General features: G+C 39.4%; 1 protein-coding gene across 4 annotated transcripts in view; it reads left to right on the top strand.

Annotated features, from left to right (window-relative positions):
* Positions 1 to 20,764, top strand: part of ETFA (electron transfer flavoprotein subunit alpha) — a 45,244-nt gene extending 24,480 nt beyond the window's left edge. For all 4 annotated transcript variants that reach the window (XM_065559567.1, XM_065559566.1, XM_005311618.4 and 1 more), the window contains exons 10-12: positions 11,418 to 11,483; positions 15,964 to 16,044; positions 20,501 to 20,764. In XM_065559567.1, coding sequence (XP_065415639.1) covers positions 11,418 to 11,483; positions 15,964 to 16,044; positions 20,501 to 20,539 — 186 coding nt within the window. In that variant the 3' untranslated portion in view covers positions 20,540 to 20,764. The remainder of the gene's footprint in view (positions 1 to 11,417; positions 11,484 to 15,963; positions 16,045 to 20,500) is intronic.
* The last annotated feature ends 339 nt before the right edge of the window (positions 20,765 to 21,103 follow it).

Raw genomic sequence — 21,103 nt, 5'->3', positions numbered from 1 at the left:
GGTGATGTGACCTTCCAGCCTTATAGATCTGCAGGAAAGAGTTCAGCAGGTCTCACAGAGGTTTGGTGCCTCTGTGCTACTCTTTAGCTACCCGTTTCACAATGGCCACATAGCTTCTACAAGAACTGTGCTGCCATTGGCTAGGCCTACCATTTCTCTGGGCAAATGTGAGGGGATGCAAGTCCAAAGATCTACTCTGCTGCTGCTTTAGGTATTCAAACAGAGAATATGGCATCCCTTAGTTTCTCCCCCTCTTGCTTCTGACTTTGTCCCCTGAAACTCTGTGGGAGCCTGCTTCCTCTGTAGATGCTGAAACTGTTCTCCTCGCAAATGCTGGGAGAGATGAATCTAAGGAGAGCAGCATGTCCTCTGCTTGTAGGAGTGCACTCTAGTTTTAAATGGCAAATGGAGTAGTCTTTGGGAAAACAGTGAAAGCTGCCCCTTCAGAATCTAAAATGATCTCACTACTAGGAGGAAGATATCCATTTGCTCTTTCATCCCATTATCTCCTCTTGGACTGCCCTAAAACTCCTCGCTCTTTGATATTGACTCTCTCTATCATATACTTGTAGATAATTGTTCTGTACGCATTAGCTGTCATGTATCCAAGCTATTCAGTGGCATTTTTTCCAGTCTTTTCTTGCAAGTTCTCCTATCCCCTTAATTTAATCAGAAAAATATGAATGGTGATTGGGAATTGTTTAAGAATACTTTACTAGATACATCAAAAGCCGCAACTGAGGAAGAAGGCCATATTGATTTAAAAACTGACCTGGTTTAGAGGGGAAGTGAAGGCAGATGTTTATATAAAAATGGAAAAAAGGGGAAGTTGATAGTAATGAATATAAATCTGAAGCTAGGGATTGTAGAAAATTGATAAGACAAGCAAAGGAGCACAAGGAGAAATCTATGGCCTGCAGAGATAAGGATAATACGTTTTTAAAAGTGTATTAGGAACAAAAAGAATTCTAACAGGGTTATTGGTCTATTACTTGATAGAAATGTTAAATTATTAATAATGCGGAAAAGGTGGTAGTGTTCAATGAATATTTCTGTTCTGTATTTGTGGGGAAAAAGAGATGATGTAGTCATATCATGATATGATTACAACACACACTTTCAATTCCTCTAGTACAGAGGTGGGCAAACTACTGCCCGTGTGCCACATCCGGCCCGCGGGCCCATTCTGCCTGGCCCCTGAGCTCCTGGCCCAAGACGCTAGGCCCCAGCCCCTCCCCTGCTGTCCCCCCTACCCCACAGCCACGCTGCCGCGTGGGCAGCACTCTGGGCAGTCGGGCTGCGAGCTCCTGGGGTAGCGCAGCTGCAGAGCCCGGCCTGAATGGGGGCGGGGGTTCCGGGGGCGGTCAGAGAGAAGGGGTGGTTGGATGGGGCAGGGGTGCCAGGAGGGGGGGAGGAGGGGGACAATCAGGAAGGAGAGGAGGGGTTGGATGGGAGCAGTCGGGACAGGAAGAAGGGGTGGTTGGATGGTGCAGGGGTCCTGGGGGGGCCATCAGGAAGGAGAGGGGGGTTGGATGGGGAGGTGGGGAAGCAGTTAGGGGTGGGGGGTCCGGGGACAGAGAGCGGGGGGGTGGATGTGTCAGGGGCCCCGGGGGGGGCCGTCGGGGCGAGAAGCAGGGGGTGGGAGCAGTTAGGGGTGAGGTGTCTGGGGACAGAGAGTGGGGAGGTGGATGGGTCAGGGGTCGCGGGGCGGGGACCAGACCATGCCTGGCTGTTTGGGGAGGCACAGCCTCCCCTAATCAGCCCTCCATACAACTTCGGAAACCCGATGTGGCCCTCAGGCCAAAAAGTTTGCCTGCCCCTGCTCTAGTATCTCAGGAGGAGATTAAACAGCACCTACAGAAGTTAGACATTTTTAAATCAGCTGGTCCAGATAACTTGTATCCAAGAGTTTTGCAAGAGCTGGCTGAGGAGCTCACTGCACCACTAATGTTGATTTTTTTTTTAAGTAAGCCTTGGAATACTGGGGAAGTTAATATTTTGTGCAAAAATTTAAAAAGGGGCTGAGGGGTTCAGAGTGTGGGAGGAATCTCAGGACTGGGATGCAGGGGTGTGAGGGCTCCAGCTGGGGGTGTGGGCTCTGGGGTGGGGCCTGGGATGAGGGGTTTGGGGTTCAGGAGAGTGCTACGGGGCTGCGACAGGGAGAGAGGACTCCCCCCAGCTCTTTCTCCCACAGCAGCACCTGCACTGGAGGGGAGGGTTGGCTCTCCCTGCCGTGGCAGCTCTGGGGCTGTGGGGGAGAGGTGTCTTTCCCTGTTGTGGCAGCTCTGGGGCTGGGGCTGCAGGATAAGTGCCCTTCCCCCAGCTGTGACAGGTCTGCGCCACGGCTGGAGGCTGGGCCGGGGCGGGTTCCCTGAGCACCTGCTTGGTGCTAAATAGGCTGCTGCACGGCCGCACCGCTTACAGGGAATTTAGGCCCCAGGCAGTTGCCCGGCTTGCTACCTCCTAATGCTGGCATGGGCTTTTAATCTACTGGATATGCAGAAAAACAGTTGTGGCATAGGTGGGCTGTGGAGACTTTTATAGCATGTTGTGGGGGTCCTCAGAAAGAAAAAGGTTGAGAACCCCTGGTTTAATAGATGTGAATAAGGGTGGGATGGAAGTCTAAAATATTTGAAGGGCACAAACACCAAGGATGGAGAACAACAACTTGGGACTTGTGTACATTTCAGAATTAACTTGGATTAAGGTAGGGTATGAGTTTAAAGCACAATAACTATTTTGCAGATATTCTCATTCCATGTGTAGACAAACCCTTAAGTGAGGTACATCCCATATAACTAGGAATAACAGGATGAAATCGAGAAAGGGAAAATGGAGCTGAATAGTAGGGAACATTTCCTGGTGCTGAGATACATTAGGCAGTGGAATAGTTTCCCCAGGGGAGTGGTGGAAGCTCTATCACTTTGGGCATTTAAAGGAAAACTGGACAAAAAATGAAAATCTACTTTTCTATGAAGCACTGCACTAGACAATCTCGCCTTCATGTGATGCATCACACTTTTTTTGACCGTTTTGTTCAGTCCATCTGAGGCAACATCGTATACTTCAAAGCTGCATTATTGTATTTATTGCGTTCTTTTCATCTGCTAATTCCATTATTAAACCAGGGGAAAACAGCAATCAGATATTTTGTGTAGCCTGATTTATTCTTTATATTAGTGGCTCATGGTTCTGTTACTCAGTTGGGTGCTTGCAAATTCTTTTCCCAATATGTATTCCATTATTTTCCTTGGGATTATTTACTTGTCCCATCTGGTGAATGGTATCTATGAAACTTGTTCTCTTTTTGGGGGGGTGAGGTTGGTACCACTTTCTTTATTCCAGTATTCATGTTCTTTCTCAGATCTGACTCCCTTTCAAAGTAATTGCTAACAGTAAGTGAACTAGTTAATTCCCTTAGGTCCCTAGGCTGTATGTCATCTGGACCTCCTTATTTGTACATACTCACTTTTTTTAATAGTATTCCCCCTACTTGCTTATCAACAGCTATATGGACAACATTTTCGTTACTTCCTAATTGTCCATAGGTACAAGAGCATATTGAGATAGCTAAAGTTTCAGTAATCGAGCACATGGTGAATTACTTATGTTCTCACACCTATAGTTAGCTTCTTTGTGGGAATGTGTTATTTGTGCATTACATTTGGGTATTTTATTAACAGACCAGCAGGCGCACTTGTTATTGTATAAATGGTTGAGTTGAGGTCGTTAGGTAGTTAGCAGATAGGAATAGCTTTGGGAAAAATGGCCATGCTTAGGACATTTGTTTTTTGGACTGTCTCCTCTGAAAATTCACTAGTGTTGAAAAGTAGCTCTGTAGCAGCGAACTTTAGAGAGCTGTTTGTATGCAGCTGGGACTGAATTTACAGGCTACCTTTCTCTGACTTGCTAAAAAGCTAAAGATTGACAACCCTTTCATCCTGCATTATCCAGCATGGCTTTTAACTCCAAGAGAACTGTGTTCACAAATTGATGCTCTGTTCCTTTGGGGTTGGTGCAGAAACATTAAATTGTACTAAAATATTCATATGTGAGTGCATTTAGCTGAAAGCAATTGATGTGCAGTTCCCAGGAGAGCAGAAAGAAATGCTGTATGGCCCTGTACTCCAGCAGACACCCTAAGCATGCTTCTTAAGAGTAATTACATGCCCTGGCTGATCAAAGTCCTTAAAGGTTCTTTAAGTGAAAGAGATTAGGACTGGATGGAACTGCAATACTTTGTGTACTGTTTAATAACCTCTGCTACTTGAATGCAAGATATTCAACTATTGCTTAGTACATTTTTTGGAATAATTGTCTGATACAGTGTTTACATATAACTAGTGTCAAGCCATAAAATATGTTATTGAATTAATAGCTTTTAATTGGAAGGGATCCTTCATGTGAAGTAACTCTCATAACTAAGATTTCTTTCTAATTTTATTGTCCTTTCATTCTTTCAAAGAAAATAAAATCTCTGGGCTGTCTGTAGAAAGAGTATATGTGCCAAAGGGGTTCATTAAACTAGCTGTTTAAAAGCATGCCTTTGCAATGATGACAAATTGATGTACACTGAAGATTTTAAATGTAATTCAAAAGTTGGGATAAAAATCAATAGGAGCTGACAGCACACTTGCAAAGCAAGTACCTCATCTTGTGTTACACCTGTGCAAGATACAAAACAGTACCTTAAGAGAATTCCCACTCATACTATAAATGAGAATAAAAATTATTCTTGTGGCTCTCTTAAGCAAATGTAACTGCCCTAAGGCAGCCTTGGGCATTTTAAAATAATATTATAAGTAAATATCAAGTAACACATTTAGGCACATTTAGGAAATCATCATTTCATAAATAATTTGGGGATCTAGGTACACATGAAAAACATTCTGCATTGACCTATTGGTATGCTATATAGTGACCTGTAGGTGACAGTCCATAAAACTTAGTGTAACTGGGTATATGGATTTCAGATGCAATCCTACAAAATTCTGTATAAGAAATCCCATTGACTTTATTGGGATTACTCAAGTAAGGTTTAAGTATCAGGGGGTAGCCATGTTAGTCTGTATCCACCAGAAACAACAAGAAGTCCAGTGGCACCTTAAAGACTAACAGATTTATTTGGGCATAAGCTTTCATGGGTAAAAACCCCACTTCTTCAGATGCATGGAGTGAAAATTACAGATGCAGGCGTTTGCAGGATTGGGTACTTTAATTTGACTCTAAACTGGTAGTTCATGGAGAGATCTGAGTAAGAATTGTTCTCAGCCTAGAATTCTGGCTGCTTGAAACTTGAGTCAAAATCCAGATTGTACATAGAACAAAATCAGGGCTTTAAGTGGTGATTCTCTTTCTTTAGAGTTGTTCTGACTCAAACCTGCTGCTACAGACCTAAGAGGTGCCAGGGATGAATGCTTGAGTTGAGCCTCTGCCTGTCCTCTTTCTCATGCTTATGCAATTACTGTGTGATTGTCTGGGCAGGTTACAAATTCCCCAGCCACAAGCAGAATCATCTCTGGCTGCTGCTGTAGCCCTCCTGAGGAGTGAGTGTGTGCTGCTGGCCCTCCCCTTGCCTTCACACATTTCCATCACTGCCACCAATTCCCCAAATAGCACCTTTTTAATTTAAATACAGCTGTTACTTTAGTATTGTCTTACTCATGCTTCTCTACCTTTCCACTTTTTGCCCTTGTATGCTATTCACAGTGTCCTTTCATCTTCCATGCTTCTTGGTTCCTCCATTCCATACCATCTCCCCGTCAGCTCTCCTCTTTCCCCTTTCCTTACACTTGTGCTGTTCATATTTACCAAACCCTTCTAATGTGTGTATATATTCCTTGGTAATATTGAAGGAGGTTCAAATTATTCAAAACCATCAACCTGAGTATATAGTTTTATAGCCATGTCATCATATTAATATCATTCTCCCTTTCCCCCCCCATATTACTTGCATTCACTTGCTGCATCCTTTTTCAGATTGGACTGTGAGCTCTTCAGGGCAAGGACCATGGATTAGAATCTGGCCCCACAACTGCCTTTTTTTGCCGCCCCAGTGATGTAAAGAGGCTGACGTGCCCTCTTGGTGAAATTTCTCCTGTGCAGGAGCAGCATAGGGCTGACATATGTCACAGAAAGTTAGAACAGCCCCAGAAGGTGCTCTAACTTGCTCCAGGGACTCCAAATCTGGGAAACACACAGATGGTGTAAACCCATTTTTACCCACCGTCCACCTGGACTGTGCCTTCTGAGAGCATCAATATGAAATCTGGCTTCATGTTCTCTTGTGTTTTTATGCAGTACCTAGTGCAGTGGGACCACAGACTTGACTGGGGACTTTGGGCACTATTACAGCACAGATAATTCCAAAGACTTCACCTTAGAGCTGAGAGGAAATACGGGTTTCCTAATCTTCCTTATCTTGGCAGGGGATATGGCTGAGAGCCTTTTGGGTGACCAGTTCCTTCCTTGGTGCTGATGTAAGCATCACCTAGCAGCTTGGAAATTTTATTGGTCAAATCAGCTTGGTACATTTAATTAAAACTGAGTCTTCTTCTTAATACTTGGATTTTCTTTTTCTTTTTCTTTTTTTTTTTAGTAGGGAACTACTAATAGGAAACATGCTGTTCTGCACAGTGTCTTTATAATTACACATTCAAGTGAAAGTGTTGCTTACTTGAAGTGATCTACCACATAAACTAAAACCAATCAAAATGGGTTGGATATCATACTTGGGAAGCTGAAGGCAGGCAAACTAAAAGGCTAGTGATGTGCATTGGTCTTAAACATACAGTTATTTCTTTTTGGACAAAGAAATCTGGTAGTGTATAAATGACCTTTCAATGAAAACATCTTTGTCTTTACTAGATATGTTAATAGGAAATAGACATGAATGTCTGACTTTTGATAAATTGGACTCCTTCCAAAGACTGGTCTTTAAAAGTTTAGCAAACTGACAAGAAGAACCTGGTAGTCTAGAAAACCAGCGCTTAATGAATCTCTCTCAAAATCATATTACAGTAACATTTTTTTTCTCCTTTGGGATAATTACAATATTATAGTCTAACCATGGTTCCTTCTGTGTACATATTATATTACACTTGTTAGACATAGCAGCTGCAGTTAAAATGGGGTGACCCCAAGCAGTAATCTATTGAGTAAAGGGGAGGTGCAAGCTCAATGAATTTTGTAGTCTTTAACTATTAGATATCTTTGTGAAAATGCTCAGAATTGAGATGCATTTCATAGCCTAATTCATGTTTTTCCTGCTTTTGTAGACTTCTTATATTCAAAAGGAAATATCCTATCATCACTCTGTGCTTCTTCTATATAATTTGTATCACTCTTAGAGATTTTTCTATGTAAGCAGTGAGAGAGATTCACGAATACATAGGAATAAAATAAAATTTTAAAAGTATAATTTTTGAAGACTCTTTGGCAGAAATAAGTAAATTTTCTCCTAACTTATGCATCCAGCCATCTTAATTCAAGCCCCCGGCCTTTGTTTCCCCTGAGCAATGGGGCAGGAATTTGGCTTATTTGGTATCAGACAGTAATGATCAATGCTATTTTTGTGCTGGGATCCAGTAGAATAAAATGTGCCATTGAGATAAGTGTTCTCCCCGATCCTTGGAAAGGAGAAGCCCCATACAGGAGTCCGGGTGTGGGAACTCTGGATTCTAAACTTGATCTGTGCATGTAATTTTAGAGTGAAGAATTGAACAGAAGTGGGTAGCAGTTAAACTGAGGTGAATAAAAAGGGAAACAGCCATATCCAAGGCTTTCTAGTTGAAACATCCTGCTGAGAGCCAATAAGGCTACACTTTAGTCCCTTTCCTTGATCTAGATCAGTGGTTCCCAAACTTTAACAACCTGTGAACCCCTTTCACTAAAATGTCAAGTCTCGCGAACCCCCTCCTCAAAATGATTATTTCCAGGGATTTTCTCCTTTACCCGAGTATAAATTATAAGAGCAGTGATCTTGGAAATATAAAATTTGTTTTTATGACTTGCTTATTACACATTATTATTATTTATCATTACATTATTTTTATTACATTATGAAAACAGCAACACACTTTCACAGTTTGTATCACTTTGAATAAGCCTTTTATTAGACAAGGCTCCTATGTTTCATGCTGTTTCACACCTGATACTCCTTGATGAAGGTATTTAAGAAGCCAACTCTAAGAATTCCTCCTACGCAAGCATTCAAGTCTTGAGCAGTCCAGGCAAACAACGGACGTTACAAAAAAGCTTAAACTTGTTCTTCATAGTAATTTTAAAAACAATACTAGCTGCCTATTTAATTTTAAAAACAGCAAAAAATATCCACCTCCCTTTGCATTTCTTATAAGGAGTCTTGAAGTTTAAATCTCCTCAGTGTGATAGAGATGCTTGCTTTGATCTGCTTCGCTCTTGGAAGTCCAGGGGCTCTGGGCTGCTGGCCCTGTGCTGCCCGGGGTCCCTAGGGACAGCTCTGTCTGCCATTAGGGAACTTTTTCCCAAGAACCCCCTGTAACATTTCGCAAACCCCAGTCTGGGAACCACTGATCTAGACTCTGGCACACTATTTGCAGCTTTTGGGCTGCTAAGCCTGCCGAAGGAAAAATAGATATCAGCTCACTTTAAAGCTAAATGGGAAAGTGCTTCAGTTAGTTGGGAGGAGGGGAAGGATATAATAAAGACTAGGGAAAGTTGGGGCATCATTTTCTAAGTACTACCTGCCTCTTGTAAGATGGAAGAAGTCAAGATTAGAGGCTCCAGGCTGATTTTTCTCCAAATTAAGCCTGGAATGTGGGGTGGGGCATCAAAATTGAGACCTCAGTTTTGTGTCTAGCAAAGTTTGTGATTGAAACACTGTAACAAGACTCCAAGTGTGGGCTTGGAGAAGGCCTTTGGTTAAGGACAAGGACTGTTACACGATCACTTCTAATATTTGTTGTGCTGTATTGGGGACTTTATCCTTGTGCTCTATTCTGTATTCTACTGTCTTTATATGTCAGGGGTTGGCAAACTTTTTGGCCTGAGGGCCACATCGGGGTTGTGCAACTGTATGGAGGGCTGGGTAGCGAAGGCTGTGCCCCCCCAAACAGCCTGGCTTCTGCCCCCTCCCACTTCCCGCCCCCTGACTGCCCCCCTCAGAACCCCCAACCCATCCAACCCGCCTGCTCCCTGTCCCCTGACTGCCCTCCCGACCCCTATCAACATCCCCGCCCCCTGACAGGCCCTCTGGGACTCCTACTCCCAACCCTCCCTGGTTGCCTATGTCTGTTATATATGGTAATTTTTGGTGGATTGCTCATATTTCAAGTAAGGTAAAAGGCTAAATTGACAACAGCTGGCATTGTGTGGTTCTTTGGGATGCGCTAAAGCATGTGGGAAAAGGACATACAAACCACCACTTGTGGCTTTTTTGGGTCCCTGATAAATTTGCTGACCCAAAAATGCTAACTTGAACTAGAACACTCTTCGATTTAAAAAAAAAGGTAGTCTTTCTTACCTCCTTGATCATAATGTACACTATGCTCTTTGTGCATTGGAATATAGGTGTTATAAACTCACTGGGTTTTGTAACTAAGATTGTTTTAATTTTTGTTTTCAAAATGGAGGACCTTGACTGGAGAGTGGGTGAGTGAGAGGCAATGAGAAATGATGACTTAACTTAGACCTTCCTTCTGGCTAGTAGCTCCTTGTCTTGGTCTTTATGAATGAGGTAGTGAAAAGTACTCTTTAGTTCTCTTCTGTGAATTTCTGAAGGTAGACAAACAATAAAATGTTGGCTGAAATTTGGACTGTTGGCCGAAAACTATTGTTTCATGAGTTCAAAATGTGCCTGGCTTTGGGTAGATTGTAGTCAGGATGACTTTCAAACCAAGGAGAAACCGTTTTCTTCTATAAATTAAGACTGCCAATATTAATAAGCCTTTTTGAAGAATTTACATTTATTTGCTTATAAATTCTTACCCATTTCAAATATAAAGTATGTAAAAGTTGCCACATTGACAACCCTGGAGACTTAAGCCCTATTTGTCTCCAAGACAGATAGCAGCAGGGTGGATTGATTTAAATCACCAGTTCTAGTCATGATTTAAATAATTGATTTTAATCATGTTTTACATTTGTACTTTTTAGTTATTTTTCTAAAGAAAGGTTGGTTCTTATTAGTAACATAAAAATGTGTTGATTTGCAACCCAATGTACTCTTTACACTAAATGTGGTGCTTCTTCTTGCTACCTAGGTGGGTTCACTCTCTCTATGCACATTTCTTTAAACCATTATGTAACTTAACTTATGTTTGTTCAGATTCTTAATTTTTACATTTTTATTGTTAGAATATGGTGAGTGTTGCATTTTTGTATTTACTAGATAGCTAATTTCATTTGAGGGTTGTGTCAAGCTGCATTAGGATGAAAATTCAAGTAAATATGCACAAAAACGGTTTATTTTTTTAATTAAATAAAGCTATCTTACGTGTGCTGATACATAAGAAAAAGTTTATCAAAACATGTTTTGCATTTAAAACTAACTGATTTGTTAAACAGTTAATCTAAATTCTCGGTAGTTAGCAAATTGAACTGATTTGTTTCTGGTCATTGTGTCCTTTGGTTTTAGGACTAGTAGATCTCACCCTCTCACACCTAGTTTTTATTCATGGCTTGAAAGAGAAAAACAAGCTTTCCTGCTTTTTCCATTCCCGCTTGGTTTCTTAACTTTGAACTAGTTATTGAACTGAACTAGCTGAGTAAACTGAAAAGAAAAAAATATTTGTTTCTTGCACCTACAGAAGAGGTTACTGCTGTCAAAAGCTGGTTTAGTGTGTCAGCAAACTCTGGTTCCAGGTGCATAGCCAGTGAATACCACTAGGTCAGTGGGTGAATTTCTTTGAAACTGGGTAGCAAACATATACTGCTTAATATTATTTTTTTGAGGTTTAATTTAAATGATTATAGTAAATTTAGGCCTTAACAAAGGTTGTCAGTTTCAAATTGAAATTTAAAAATGTTTTTTTAGGAATAAACCTGTATCTAATTAAAACTGGTAGAAAAAATTTAAATTAAAAAAAAAAAAATCTTTCAGAGAATCTGAAAGACCCTCCAATGGTGACAGTCCATCCTTCAACTGAGGAGTAGTGTACTATGATGCATTTACAACACTACAAACCTCACGTATACAGGGTATCACTGTGGTTCTGTGTATGTGCCAGATGCTTTTTTTTTTTTTTGTCTTTATTTCCCACCCCAAAACTGGCCAGGTGGACAAGAGAACCAAATCTTGTTCCCTGGGATATCTGGATTTCAGTAATCTAGATGAGAAATTACTTGTGTATTAAAACACTCTACAATATTGATTTTTGTTATAGTTTCAGTGAGATGTTACAAACTTTCACTTACCCTAATAATTATTTTTCTTCTAGGAACTTTATATTGCTGTTGGAATATCTGGAGCAATCCAGCATTTAGCAGGGATGAAAGACAGCAAGGTACAGTCCTGCATGTATTAGAAAAGACTGAAAGAAGGGAATTTTTTTTTTTTTTGGCAAAATACATATAGCAGTAAAACTTCTTCCAACATTTGTTGAAAGTGAACATAGCAAGATGATTGGTTTGTTCTGCTGTGTTATAAATGTCAACTCTCAAAGCTCTATATTATGTTAAATACTGTGAAATAAAGTGTTTCAATAGTAAGCTCACTTTAAAAGAAATCTGTTGCAAAAACAGAAGTTTTTCATTAGAAAAGACTAATTGATGTATTGTTTAAACAAAAATTCCATTCTTGAATACTATATTATAGGTCCCACGCACATATATTTCAGAACCTGACATATTAATTCATGCATAACAATATGCAATTTGAATTATGAACTTACTATTCCATAAAGTAAAAGATGACTCTGACATTCCTGCATTTATCCATTCAAATGGAAACCTATTATAAAATGGTAATAAAACTTTAAAAGGTTTAACTCGTTAGTAGCTGAAATGTATGGGCTAAATTTGGAATTTGACTCTGGACTGGACGATGACAATTTCCTAATAGATTGGCAGGATTATGTGCAGTAATAACAATGCCAAAAATAGAAAAGTGGGTTTTTTTTAAAAGTAATTTTTAAAATGAGGCAATTTTTTGAACCTCTTCAGGAGACACTCTCTGTTAAAGTAGGTTTATCAAACAGGCTTAAATGTGTTTCTGTTGTGGCATCCTGCTGAAGCATGAACAGCTCATAAAGCAGAGGAAAACCCCTATGAGGGTCTCCCATTGTTTTATAGGTGGAGCACATGTTTGTTTTTACCTTTTGATAAATGAATCTTCATCTTCTGAAATTTCAGGAGAAAAGTTCTTAAAATTCCTTTCAGTCCACAGTAACAAATTTAGCTTGGTTAAGTATCCAATGATATTTTTAGCATGAGCCAAACTGCATAATAGGATGATCTGAACTTATTTTAGCACCTAGTTTCTTCTGAATACTGCAGTCCGGTGTGTGCATTTTAAAGTGAAATGTCAAACTTTTATTGGAGGGCATAAGAATGAGTGGAACACCAGCTGCCAGATTTAGGTTAGAGCAAATTCCATGGAAGATGCAGTGTAATACATTTTGTATAGCCTTCTTCATACAAACTGTGTCCTGCTTTAGAGTTAATACAGTTGGAAAAATAACCTGAGCGAGAAATTAAAGGCTATGCTGTGGGCAATGGAGGAAAAACTTTCAGGGAAGATTGTGAGGTGGAGAGATGCAGGTAATAGGATCTGCAGTGGAAGAGGCAGATTTTATGCCAGTATTAGTGAAATTGTGTAACATTAGCCTCTTCTCGGCTAGATTAAACAGAGAGAGGTGGGGAAGGTGATAAAGAAATAGTTTGAAATAAAGAATATTTGCATTCCTGTTAATATCATAAGATCCCCTTCTCTTTCTTCAATATTGTGTCCTGAATTTTGAAAATCCTTTTTTTTGTTTTGTTTGTTTGATCCCAATTACATATAAAAGATTAGGTAACTGAGTCATATGCTGCTTGGTTTAATTTTTCTCTTTATGCTATTTATTTTATATTTAAACAAACTTGTGTATCTTAAGACTTATTTTTACATTTACTTGAACTGTGACCTACTTCTTTTTTTAGTAGACGCAGTTAGGTACTGTATTTACTGAAAAGATCCGATTTATATTACTGTTTAAAAAAAAATGTAACCATGGCTACAGTCTCTTGTGTGATTTCCACCCCCCCCCATACTGTGAATTATCTGGCATTGTGAACTTGCACACTTAAGGATATGTTTTCAGAAGTAGTCAGAGAAGCTTTCTCTGAGTGAAATGTATAATTTATTTGTACTTTTACAACAAGGTAGAAAAATCAGTTTTCCTGAAGGGATGGACTATGTTAGTTGTTTTGTCTGTTATGGATTCACAATTCCTTTCCCTTCTAGGAGTTTGCTTTTTTTAATATATATATCTTACCTAGTTTACATGCCAGTCAGTTTAGCATAATTTTTAAATGTACTGAATCCAGTCACTTTACAGAACAATGATTTAAAATAAAAATATTTCAAAGCTATGAAGCATTGTTAAAGATTAGGTCTTAAATACAGTGTCTGAAAACAACTATCATTTAAAGGCTTTAGTGAAGAGACCTACCTCTTAGAAAACCTTAAATGGTATAGTATTTGTTTTGTTGTTTCTCCGAAGTTACCATCTGATGATTTCCTTCAGTATTTCATGGAAAGGATGATGGAGCTGTAAAATGATGAAAATATGGCCAGTTTTCATGAGGCTGTCATTTCTTATCAGCTTTTGATTTTTGCACCCTTAAAACACATGGATTCGAATTATCACACAGGGTAGGAGATGGATTGTTGTTGGTCTTGTAACCAAAGTACAAAGTTTTAAGTTGTACTGAATGCAAATTTTAAAAACGCTTGTTTACGAAGTGAAAGGGAGAGAGAAAAGAGATGCTGATTGCCTGATCCTTCGGTATTGAGATTTTCTCAATACTAAAGACTGTGAAATGTAATGTATGACCCAGAAAATCGGCTCTGATTAAGAAATACCAGGTGACTGAGATTCTTCGAATTAGTGAATATGTTATAGGAGAAACTGAGGTGGGGTGTTTTTAAAGAAATCTAACAATGGTGAGGGTACATCTCCCTCTTCATCAGGCCAGTGGTGAATATTTTTCTGAATGCCTATTAGATAATACCTCCACAAGGTTCTTCTAGAGCAGTGCTCTCCAGCCTTTTCACCTGAGGGCAATCACCTTGTTTCAAAATGACAATACTTGGGGGCAGATTTCTGGACTTGTACCCTTTATTCTACTTACATAGTGTAGAAAGAACAGACAGCACCCTGAAGAGCTCTATCAGGGAAGTCCTCACCAGGTGTAACACCAGTGCAGCCACCTCCTATGCATTCGTGCAAGCAGTCCTTGTTGGAGTGGTCACAGCACCCTGCAATGAGGCTATCCCCAGCTAGACGTATGGTTCCTAAGGGAACGTTGCCAACTGGCGGAAATTAGAGTAGCCCCCATGCTCCTCTAACTAGTGCCCAAGGCTGGGGCAGAGAATTGAGGAGCCATAACTGCTTTCCCCTCCCCCCCGGCTGCCCTGGGTGGCTATATTGAGGAGGAAGATCCTCCTTTGCTAGTTGTCTCTAGGCACCGAGTGAAGTCAGTCCAACTACTATTCTGTGGGCTTCCATAGTCCAGTAAGGAAACAGCAATGGAGCAGCATTCTCCTCCCTCCCTTGGAATACTGCAGGCAACCAACAGGGCAGCTGGAGCTTGGCATCAACATCAGCTGCTCCTAAGGCTGCAGATTGATTCAAACACTTCCATTTAAAAATCATAGGGCGTGTCTCAGGGAACACACTTAAAGAAAATTGGTATTTGATCATGCATTAATACCCTCAAATGCCACCGCTTTAGAACATACAACTTCTAGTTGGAGGCACACATCTTGAATGTCAGTCTAGTTATAGAAAACCATTTCTGTGGTTTAGAAACATAGGATTTTCTAACCTTATTTCATTTAATTATTACCATCATACTTTTTCAGCAAAATTAATTGGTAGAGTACTTGTAGTGGATGGAGAAAAACAGACATTTGAATGAAAGGTCTCTTTGAATCGCAGATAAATGTATGAAGAATATGTTGGTTTAGAATACCTGTGTGGCTTCTCACTGCTTTGAATTGATAGGTAGTAGCTATAACCATAACCAGTATAGGGTTTATTTTGTGAGCTGTATAGCTTTGTGTTTACAGAGCTCTCCCTATCCCGTAACAGGCTATTTATCTGGGCACCTGCAGTCTTTGGGCTATTTTCAAATGACTTGGTCTAGAAGTACAGACTCTGTCCTCTAGGAGAGGGAGTTTTCTGTATTTAGCATTGGGATTCACTGTGTAGTGAACTAAATGAGATTGCCCACATTATATTTAAGTCTCCAGTATGTGGCTTTATGTTCCTTTTTCAAAATGTCTTTCCCTGTTTTTATTTGTTAAACATCACACTCCTTTTATAGTGGATGTCCTTTTTTTATTATAGCATTTTAAGGAAGTATCTTCCCCCCCACCCTCCTCCATCCTACATCAAATGACAGCCCTGCTAATTGAGCATGGAATAGTCAGACCATAAGTGTTTCCATTATTTATTGTAGACATTTTAATTCACTTATTGAGATTTCCTTCACAGTCTTGCTTCCCATTTCTCCCTTGAAAACATTTGTCAAATGCCGTTGACCAAATGAGCATAGAATAGTGAGAGCTTAAAAAACTTTTCCATTGTTATTGTCGACATTTAGTTCTTTTATTGAGATTTCCTTTATAGTCTTGTTTTCGAGGCAGAAATGGGAAGCATTTGTCAAACGCACTTGACCATATCTGCTGGGTCCAATATTCTGGTGTGAATTTAAGATACTTTTTTATTGGAAAAAATTTAATCTACAGCTGTATATTTTAAATGTTTCTACTTTCAGACCATAGTTGCTATTAATAAGGATCCAGAAGCGCCGATTTTCCAGGTTGCGGACTATGGATTGGTAGCAGATTTATTTAAGGTAAGAGTAACCTTGAGGGGGGGAGGGAAGGGGAAATCTCCTTAATTTTTTAGAGCTGCCCCAGCACAGATCAGTTCTGCATACATTTTTTTTTATTTTTATTTTTTTTACTTCATGAAATTTTGAAGTAAGAGTAAAGATGTATTTAAGGAGATACTAAGAATAAGGAAGTATGGTGTTTTAAGCTGATGTAAGCATGTGGATAGGAGTAAAAAATAGAGTAAGGAACTTATGGGTTCAACCCCTCTGATGTCTTTAAAAGTGTCCACCATTGCATGTGGTTGCTTGTAGGTGAGAACCACTCCTCCTAACTGTTGAAAAGTTTTCCTTTCATTTCCATGTAGACTAATTATTGTTTAAACATTAATCTTTAAATTTCTGTGTCCGTGCATCTCTGCATTATAGTGGCACCTGCTCCTCCCTGTTTATCAGAAGTTTAGATTACTATTAAAAAAAAAAAAACCATACCTAGATGGGAGCTGAGTGTAATGAAGTCTGAGACAGGAAGACAGTTCAAAATAATCTATATTAAATCAGACTCATTCTGGAAGAGACCCTTAGAATATGGGAGGAGGCTTAGATGCTTTGGATCATTTACTCAAACTGATGTTTAAAACATGACACTTTATAGCCAGTAGTCCATAACTGTATCCTGGCATCACTGTTTTACTTAAATAGTAAAACTGTCAGAAGATTAAGGTGTAAAACTAGCTACTACAGATGCTGAACAATTGCCCTTTTAAAGATTTTATCTTATAATATGTCCATTATTCCTGCCACGCCTCACAAATCACGCTTTTTTCATGCTCCTTACACCAGCCAGCATATAGGTAGCACCTTTTAGGGACAGGCAGTATTTACAGGGGAGTCGCACCTTATGCACACCTTAGGTTCTGAAGTCATTGCGAAAATCGCATATAGTCAAACGCTCATTGAGTGGCATGGCGGGCGGAATTTCCCGCACTACAGGTACAGTATTTAAATTATTTTTCTTTGTTTTGTTTTGCCAAGCGCGTATAGTTAAAATCGCGCAAGTTAAATGCGCCTATGATGCGACTCCACTTGTATTCCTATATTTTTGGACTGAGTGCCCTCAGTCAGGCACTTTCCATCATCTCCTGCTTCTCACCAGAGGTCATAAGCTTGTTTTCAAGAACACATCACAGTGACTTTCCTAAAAGTATCATACATAAAGCTGGAAACCAAGAGAATAAAAGTTTGGTATAGGATAGTTTTCTAAGCCTACATCCTGGCTTCTCTGTGCAGCCCAAAACCTCATTGAAGTTTTAAAAAAAATCCTGCATACTGTGTGTCTTGGGCTTTCATATTCTTTCCCTACTTTCAGCATCCCAGTGTTGGGTGAGTGAGACTGTCCCATCTCCCCTATGTTTGCATCCATACAGAGTTGTTTGGAAGCTAGTTATACTCTTAATTTCCAGTGCAGGTGTGAACAGACGTAATTGTTTGAGCTTGAAATTCAGCTTGGTGTTTATTTAGGGATAACATTTACTCCGGTTTAGCAGTTTTGAAACTGAAATATACATTTCACTCTGATTGACACAATCATCCCAATTGTCATTTTTAATGATAGCCTCCTTTTCCAGATCTGCAGTCTCATTTTTCCAATTGCTTCTCATGCACTTCAAAATTTCTTAGAACCTGCACTGATATCAGCAATATTGTAACTCTTGTAGGAATCTTATTTACACTGTTTTTTGCATACCTATAGGTATCTCCCTGTAGGATGCGGTTGTGTTTGCCTTGCATATTCCTACAGGCATCTCCATCTTAAACTCAACTCAAATTTAGGATTCTGTTTTAACAACTCCAATATGAGTTCCTTTAGCAATTACCATTGCACAAATTGTGCTGCTTATGAGTAGTAGCCTTTGTAGCAGTGGTGGGCAACCTGCAGGCCACAGGTGGCCCATCAGGGTTATCTGTTTGCGAGCTGCGAGACATTTTGCTGACTTTGCCCGTTCACAGGCACGGCCCCCCGCAGCTCCCGGTGGCTACGGTTCGCTGTTTCCTGCGGATGGTCAAAATCAGCAAAATGTCTCGCAGCCCGCAATCAGATTACCCTGATGGGCTGCAGGTTGCCCACCATTGCTTTATAGGAAGAATCCAGTATCTGTTTTACCCATCAGAACTTCTCATTGGCCCTCATTCAGGGAAGTATTTTATGCAGAGGTTTAAATCCCATTGATATGAATGAGAATTCAGCACATCATTAAGCCTAAGTGCTTTGCGTTGGGGCAACTATCCCTCTACATTTCTCTCATTTCACAGCGAAACTGACTTCCTTGATGAGCCAGGTTTGAGTTGTGTGAAAGCAAGGTTTTAAGAAGTTCTGTTTCTTGTCTATCATTGACTTGCTTTCCAGACTCTTCCTAATTCTGGGAAAGTTATGATATAAAGATATCAAAACAGTCCCCATAATAAGAAGCTATGTGGGGGGAAATCTGTGCCTCTGCAAATAGCTATTTGAATTTTATTTAGATTTGTACTAAAAGTGCATCCATCCTGTGCACTAGGTTCTGAATAGTAACTGTACTTAGGCAAGGATCTCCCATTCACTGAGTATTATGTGGAATCTTAGCCTTTCCACAAAGCAGTTTCTGTTTAAAGTCTTGAGGAAAGCTTTCCCTCTTTCATTCTCCTCTGTTGCGTATTGAAGGAATTTAATTTCAGGTACCATTATGTATCATTCCCACATCACAGCAGATCTAAATAGTCAAGTTTGACTTTCTTGATTGTTATCCCAAATACTTCACTTTCAGAAACTTTAACAATTTGGTTTCCTTTTTTTGAACTTATTATAGAAAAGAAAAGACCAAATACTGAATAATCACTAAATTTCTTTAGTTGAAGTGTGAATGAACATGCAGTTAACATTGAATTTCGATACAAGTGAATAGAGTTTGAGTGATGTTTCTAGTTTTGTACAGTGTGAAATAAAGCATGTCAGTTTCCTAATATTAAGTAGGCTTATCACCTGAACTCCTACTGTCACCCCAAAAACTTCTTTACCATTATGTAGAAAAGATTGAACGTTTACTAGAACTCTTCACAGTGCTGCTACAGGTTACACTTGGCGCTCTATTAGCATGTAATCTGTATGACTGGCATGAGCTCATAGTATATCCACTGAGGAAAGTAGGCAGAAACACTGCCAGCACTTAATGCCATTCCTGAACTAATGCCTGCTGGCTCGGCAGTAAACATGGGCCTTTTAATAAGCTGGAGACAAAGTGACATTCGGAAGAAACAACATGTAGACAATTTCCTTAATAAATTTTGTACGAACACATTATTTCCACCTAATGGAAATGTAGCTCTCTTTAAATAATTGAGAGGCTATATTCATCAGTGGTGAGTTCAGCTGGGATCTCTGTGAGCTGGGGCAATGTGCAGCCCCTTGAAAGACAAGGTAATTGATATTTTACACAAGTGACTAGGATAGGTTTTCAGGTGTATTCTATAGATTAATCTACCAACTCTTTATATGCTTAACTGCTCTTCCTAGTGCTATTCAGAATTACAGTGCAGCATGGCTGGTGTGTTAAGTGGCAGACCCACAGCAGATGCCAAGGCTTTGGCACTAACTCACTTTAAAAGGATTGAAAAGCTGATTTAACTAGCATTAAACAATTTCCTTTTTTTATTACTTAGTTACTGACTAATTTTTTGCAGCCTGACTAGTAGATGCATTTTACCTTAAACTATTTTTTGGCCATGGTGATTGTTTACTACCTATCACTTTCTCATCTCTTTGGAATTAAATTTTGCTGAAAATATGAGGAACGAAACAAGTTTTCCAAGTAAATCACAGAAATGTACTGTAATGTCCTAAAGCAACACTGATATTCCTAACCAGGCTAGAACTAGAAATTTTAGGAATAGGGCCTTTAACTATTATTGTAAGGCTCTTCAAATACTCAAGCCTCTGTGCAGTTCTAATTCCACTGACTTCAATAGAGAAAAAATGGGCTGTAACCTACTACTTATGTATCTAATGAAGCCTTACAGCAACAATAAAGATGCTTCTCATAATATCAGCACAACTGCACCTTAGTTTTTCTGTTGAAAATCACCTGATATTTAAATATTGAACAGGCGAATTGTAGAACTATTCAGTACACAGACCTTACAGAATACCTCCAAGAAGTAGTTATTGTATTGATTGAGATTAGAATCTGACCTTCAGTTGGGTTGAGCCCCATGACTGAGTTTGGTGTGAAAACATTTTTTTTTCTTTTTTTTTTTTTAAAGGTCAAGCTAAATCTAAACAAGCGTTCATTAGGCTGTGAGGGCTGGGCATATCAAATCATTTCTTGGTATTGTCTGTGTCTTATGAGCTTTAAACATAACGTTTCAGAACCTGTTTCTTTCCCAGTCCTAGTAAACCTTTTCTTTGAAATGTGTATATACTTACTGTATCTGTTTAAATTCGCAGGTAGTTCCTGAGCTGACTGAAGCATTAAAGAAAAAGTGAAAGCACCCTTCAAATTCTGAAGGAAAAAAAAAATCTGTGTGCAATGCCATTGAGTTGCTGGTTTCAGGCAGATTTTGAAACAATGAAAAACTGTACAAATTGTCTAAATTCTAACTCTGAATCTCTTGTGTGTACTGCAGTCATTTACCTTTTCAGCTACTGTTGGACTGCAAACCATTTTGATTTTTTTCCAGTTCTTTAATAAAACATACAATATAAAATCTAGCAGCTGGCAGTGTGTGCTTTTTTAACTCAGAACTTTGGTTTGTGGTGGGGACAAAAATTATCCCTCTTTTCCAGAAACTTGTCTACCCACTAACAAACTTGCATTTGAGCTATATATTAGCTCAACACAGCCTTTCTCATGTCTCTTTGGCAAGATCACTAATAACAAGATTATTTGAACAAGTTATGTTTAACCTTTCAAAAACTTTATTCCAGATCCTCCAAATGGAGAGTAAAGAACTTCCTTCTGCTATTTCTAGACTTCACACTCAAGACTATATGCTGCAAGATCTAAAACCAGAATTTCAGCTTTAACCCTTCATTATTTTGGTTTAATTT

The sequence above is a fragment of the Chrysemys picta genome, chromosome 10 (genome assembly GCF_011386835.1).
Source record: "Chrysemys picta bellii isolate R12L10 chromosome 10, ASM1138683v2, whole genome shotgun sequence".
NCBI classification, from domain to species: domain Eukaryota; kingdom Metazoa; phylum Chordata; order Testudines; family Emydidae; genus Chrysemys; species Chrysemys picta.
Note: the sequence above shows the minus strand (reverse complement) of the source record. Positions and strands in the feature narration are given on the sequence as shown.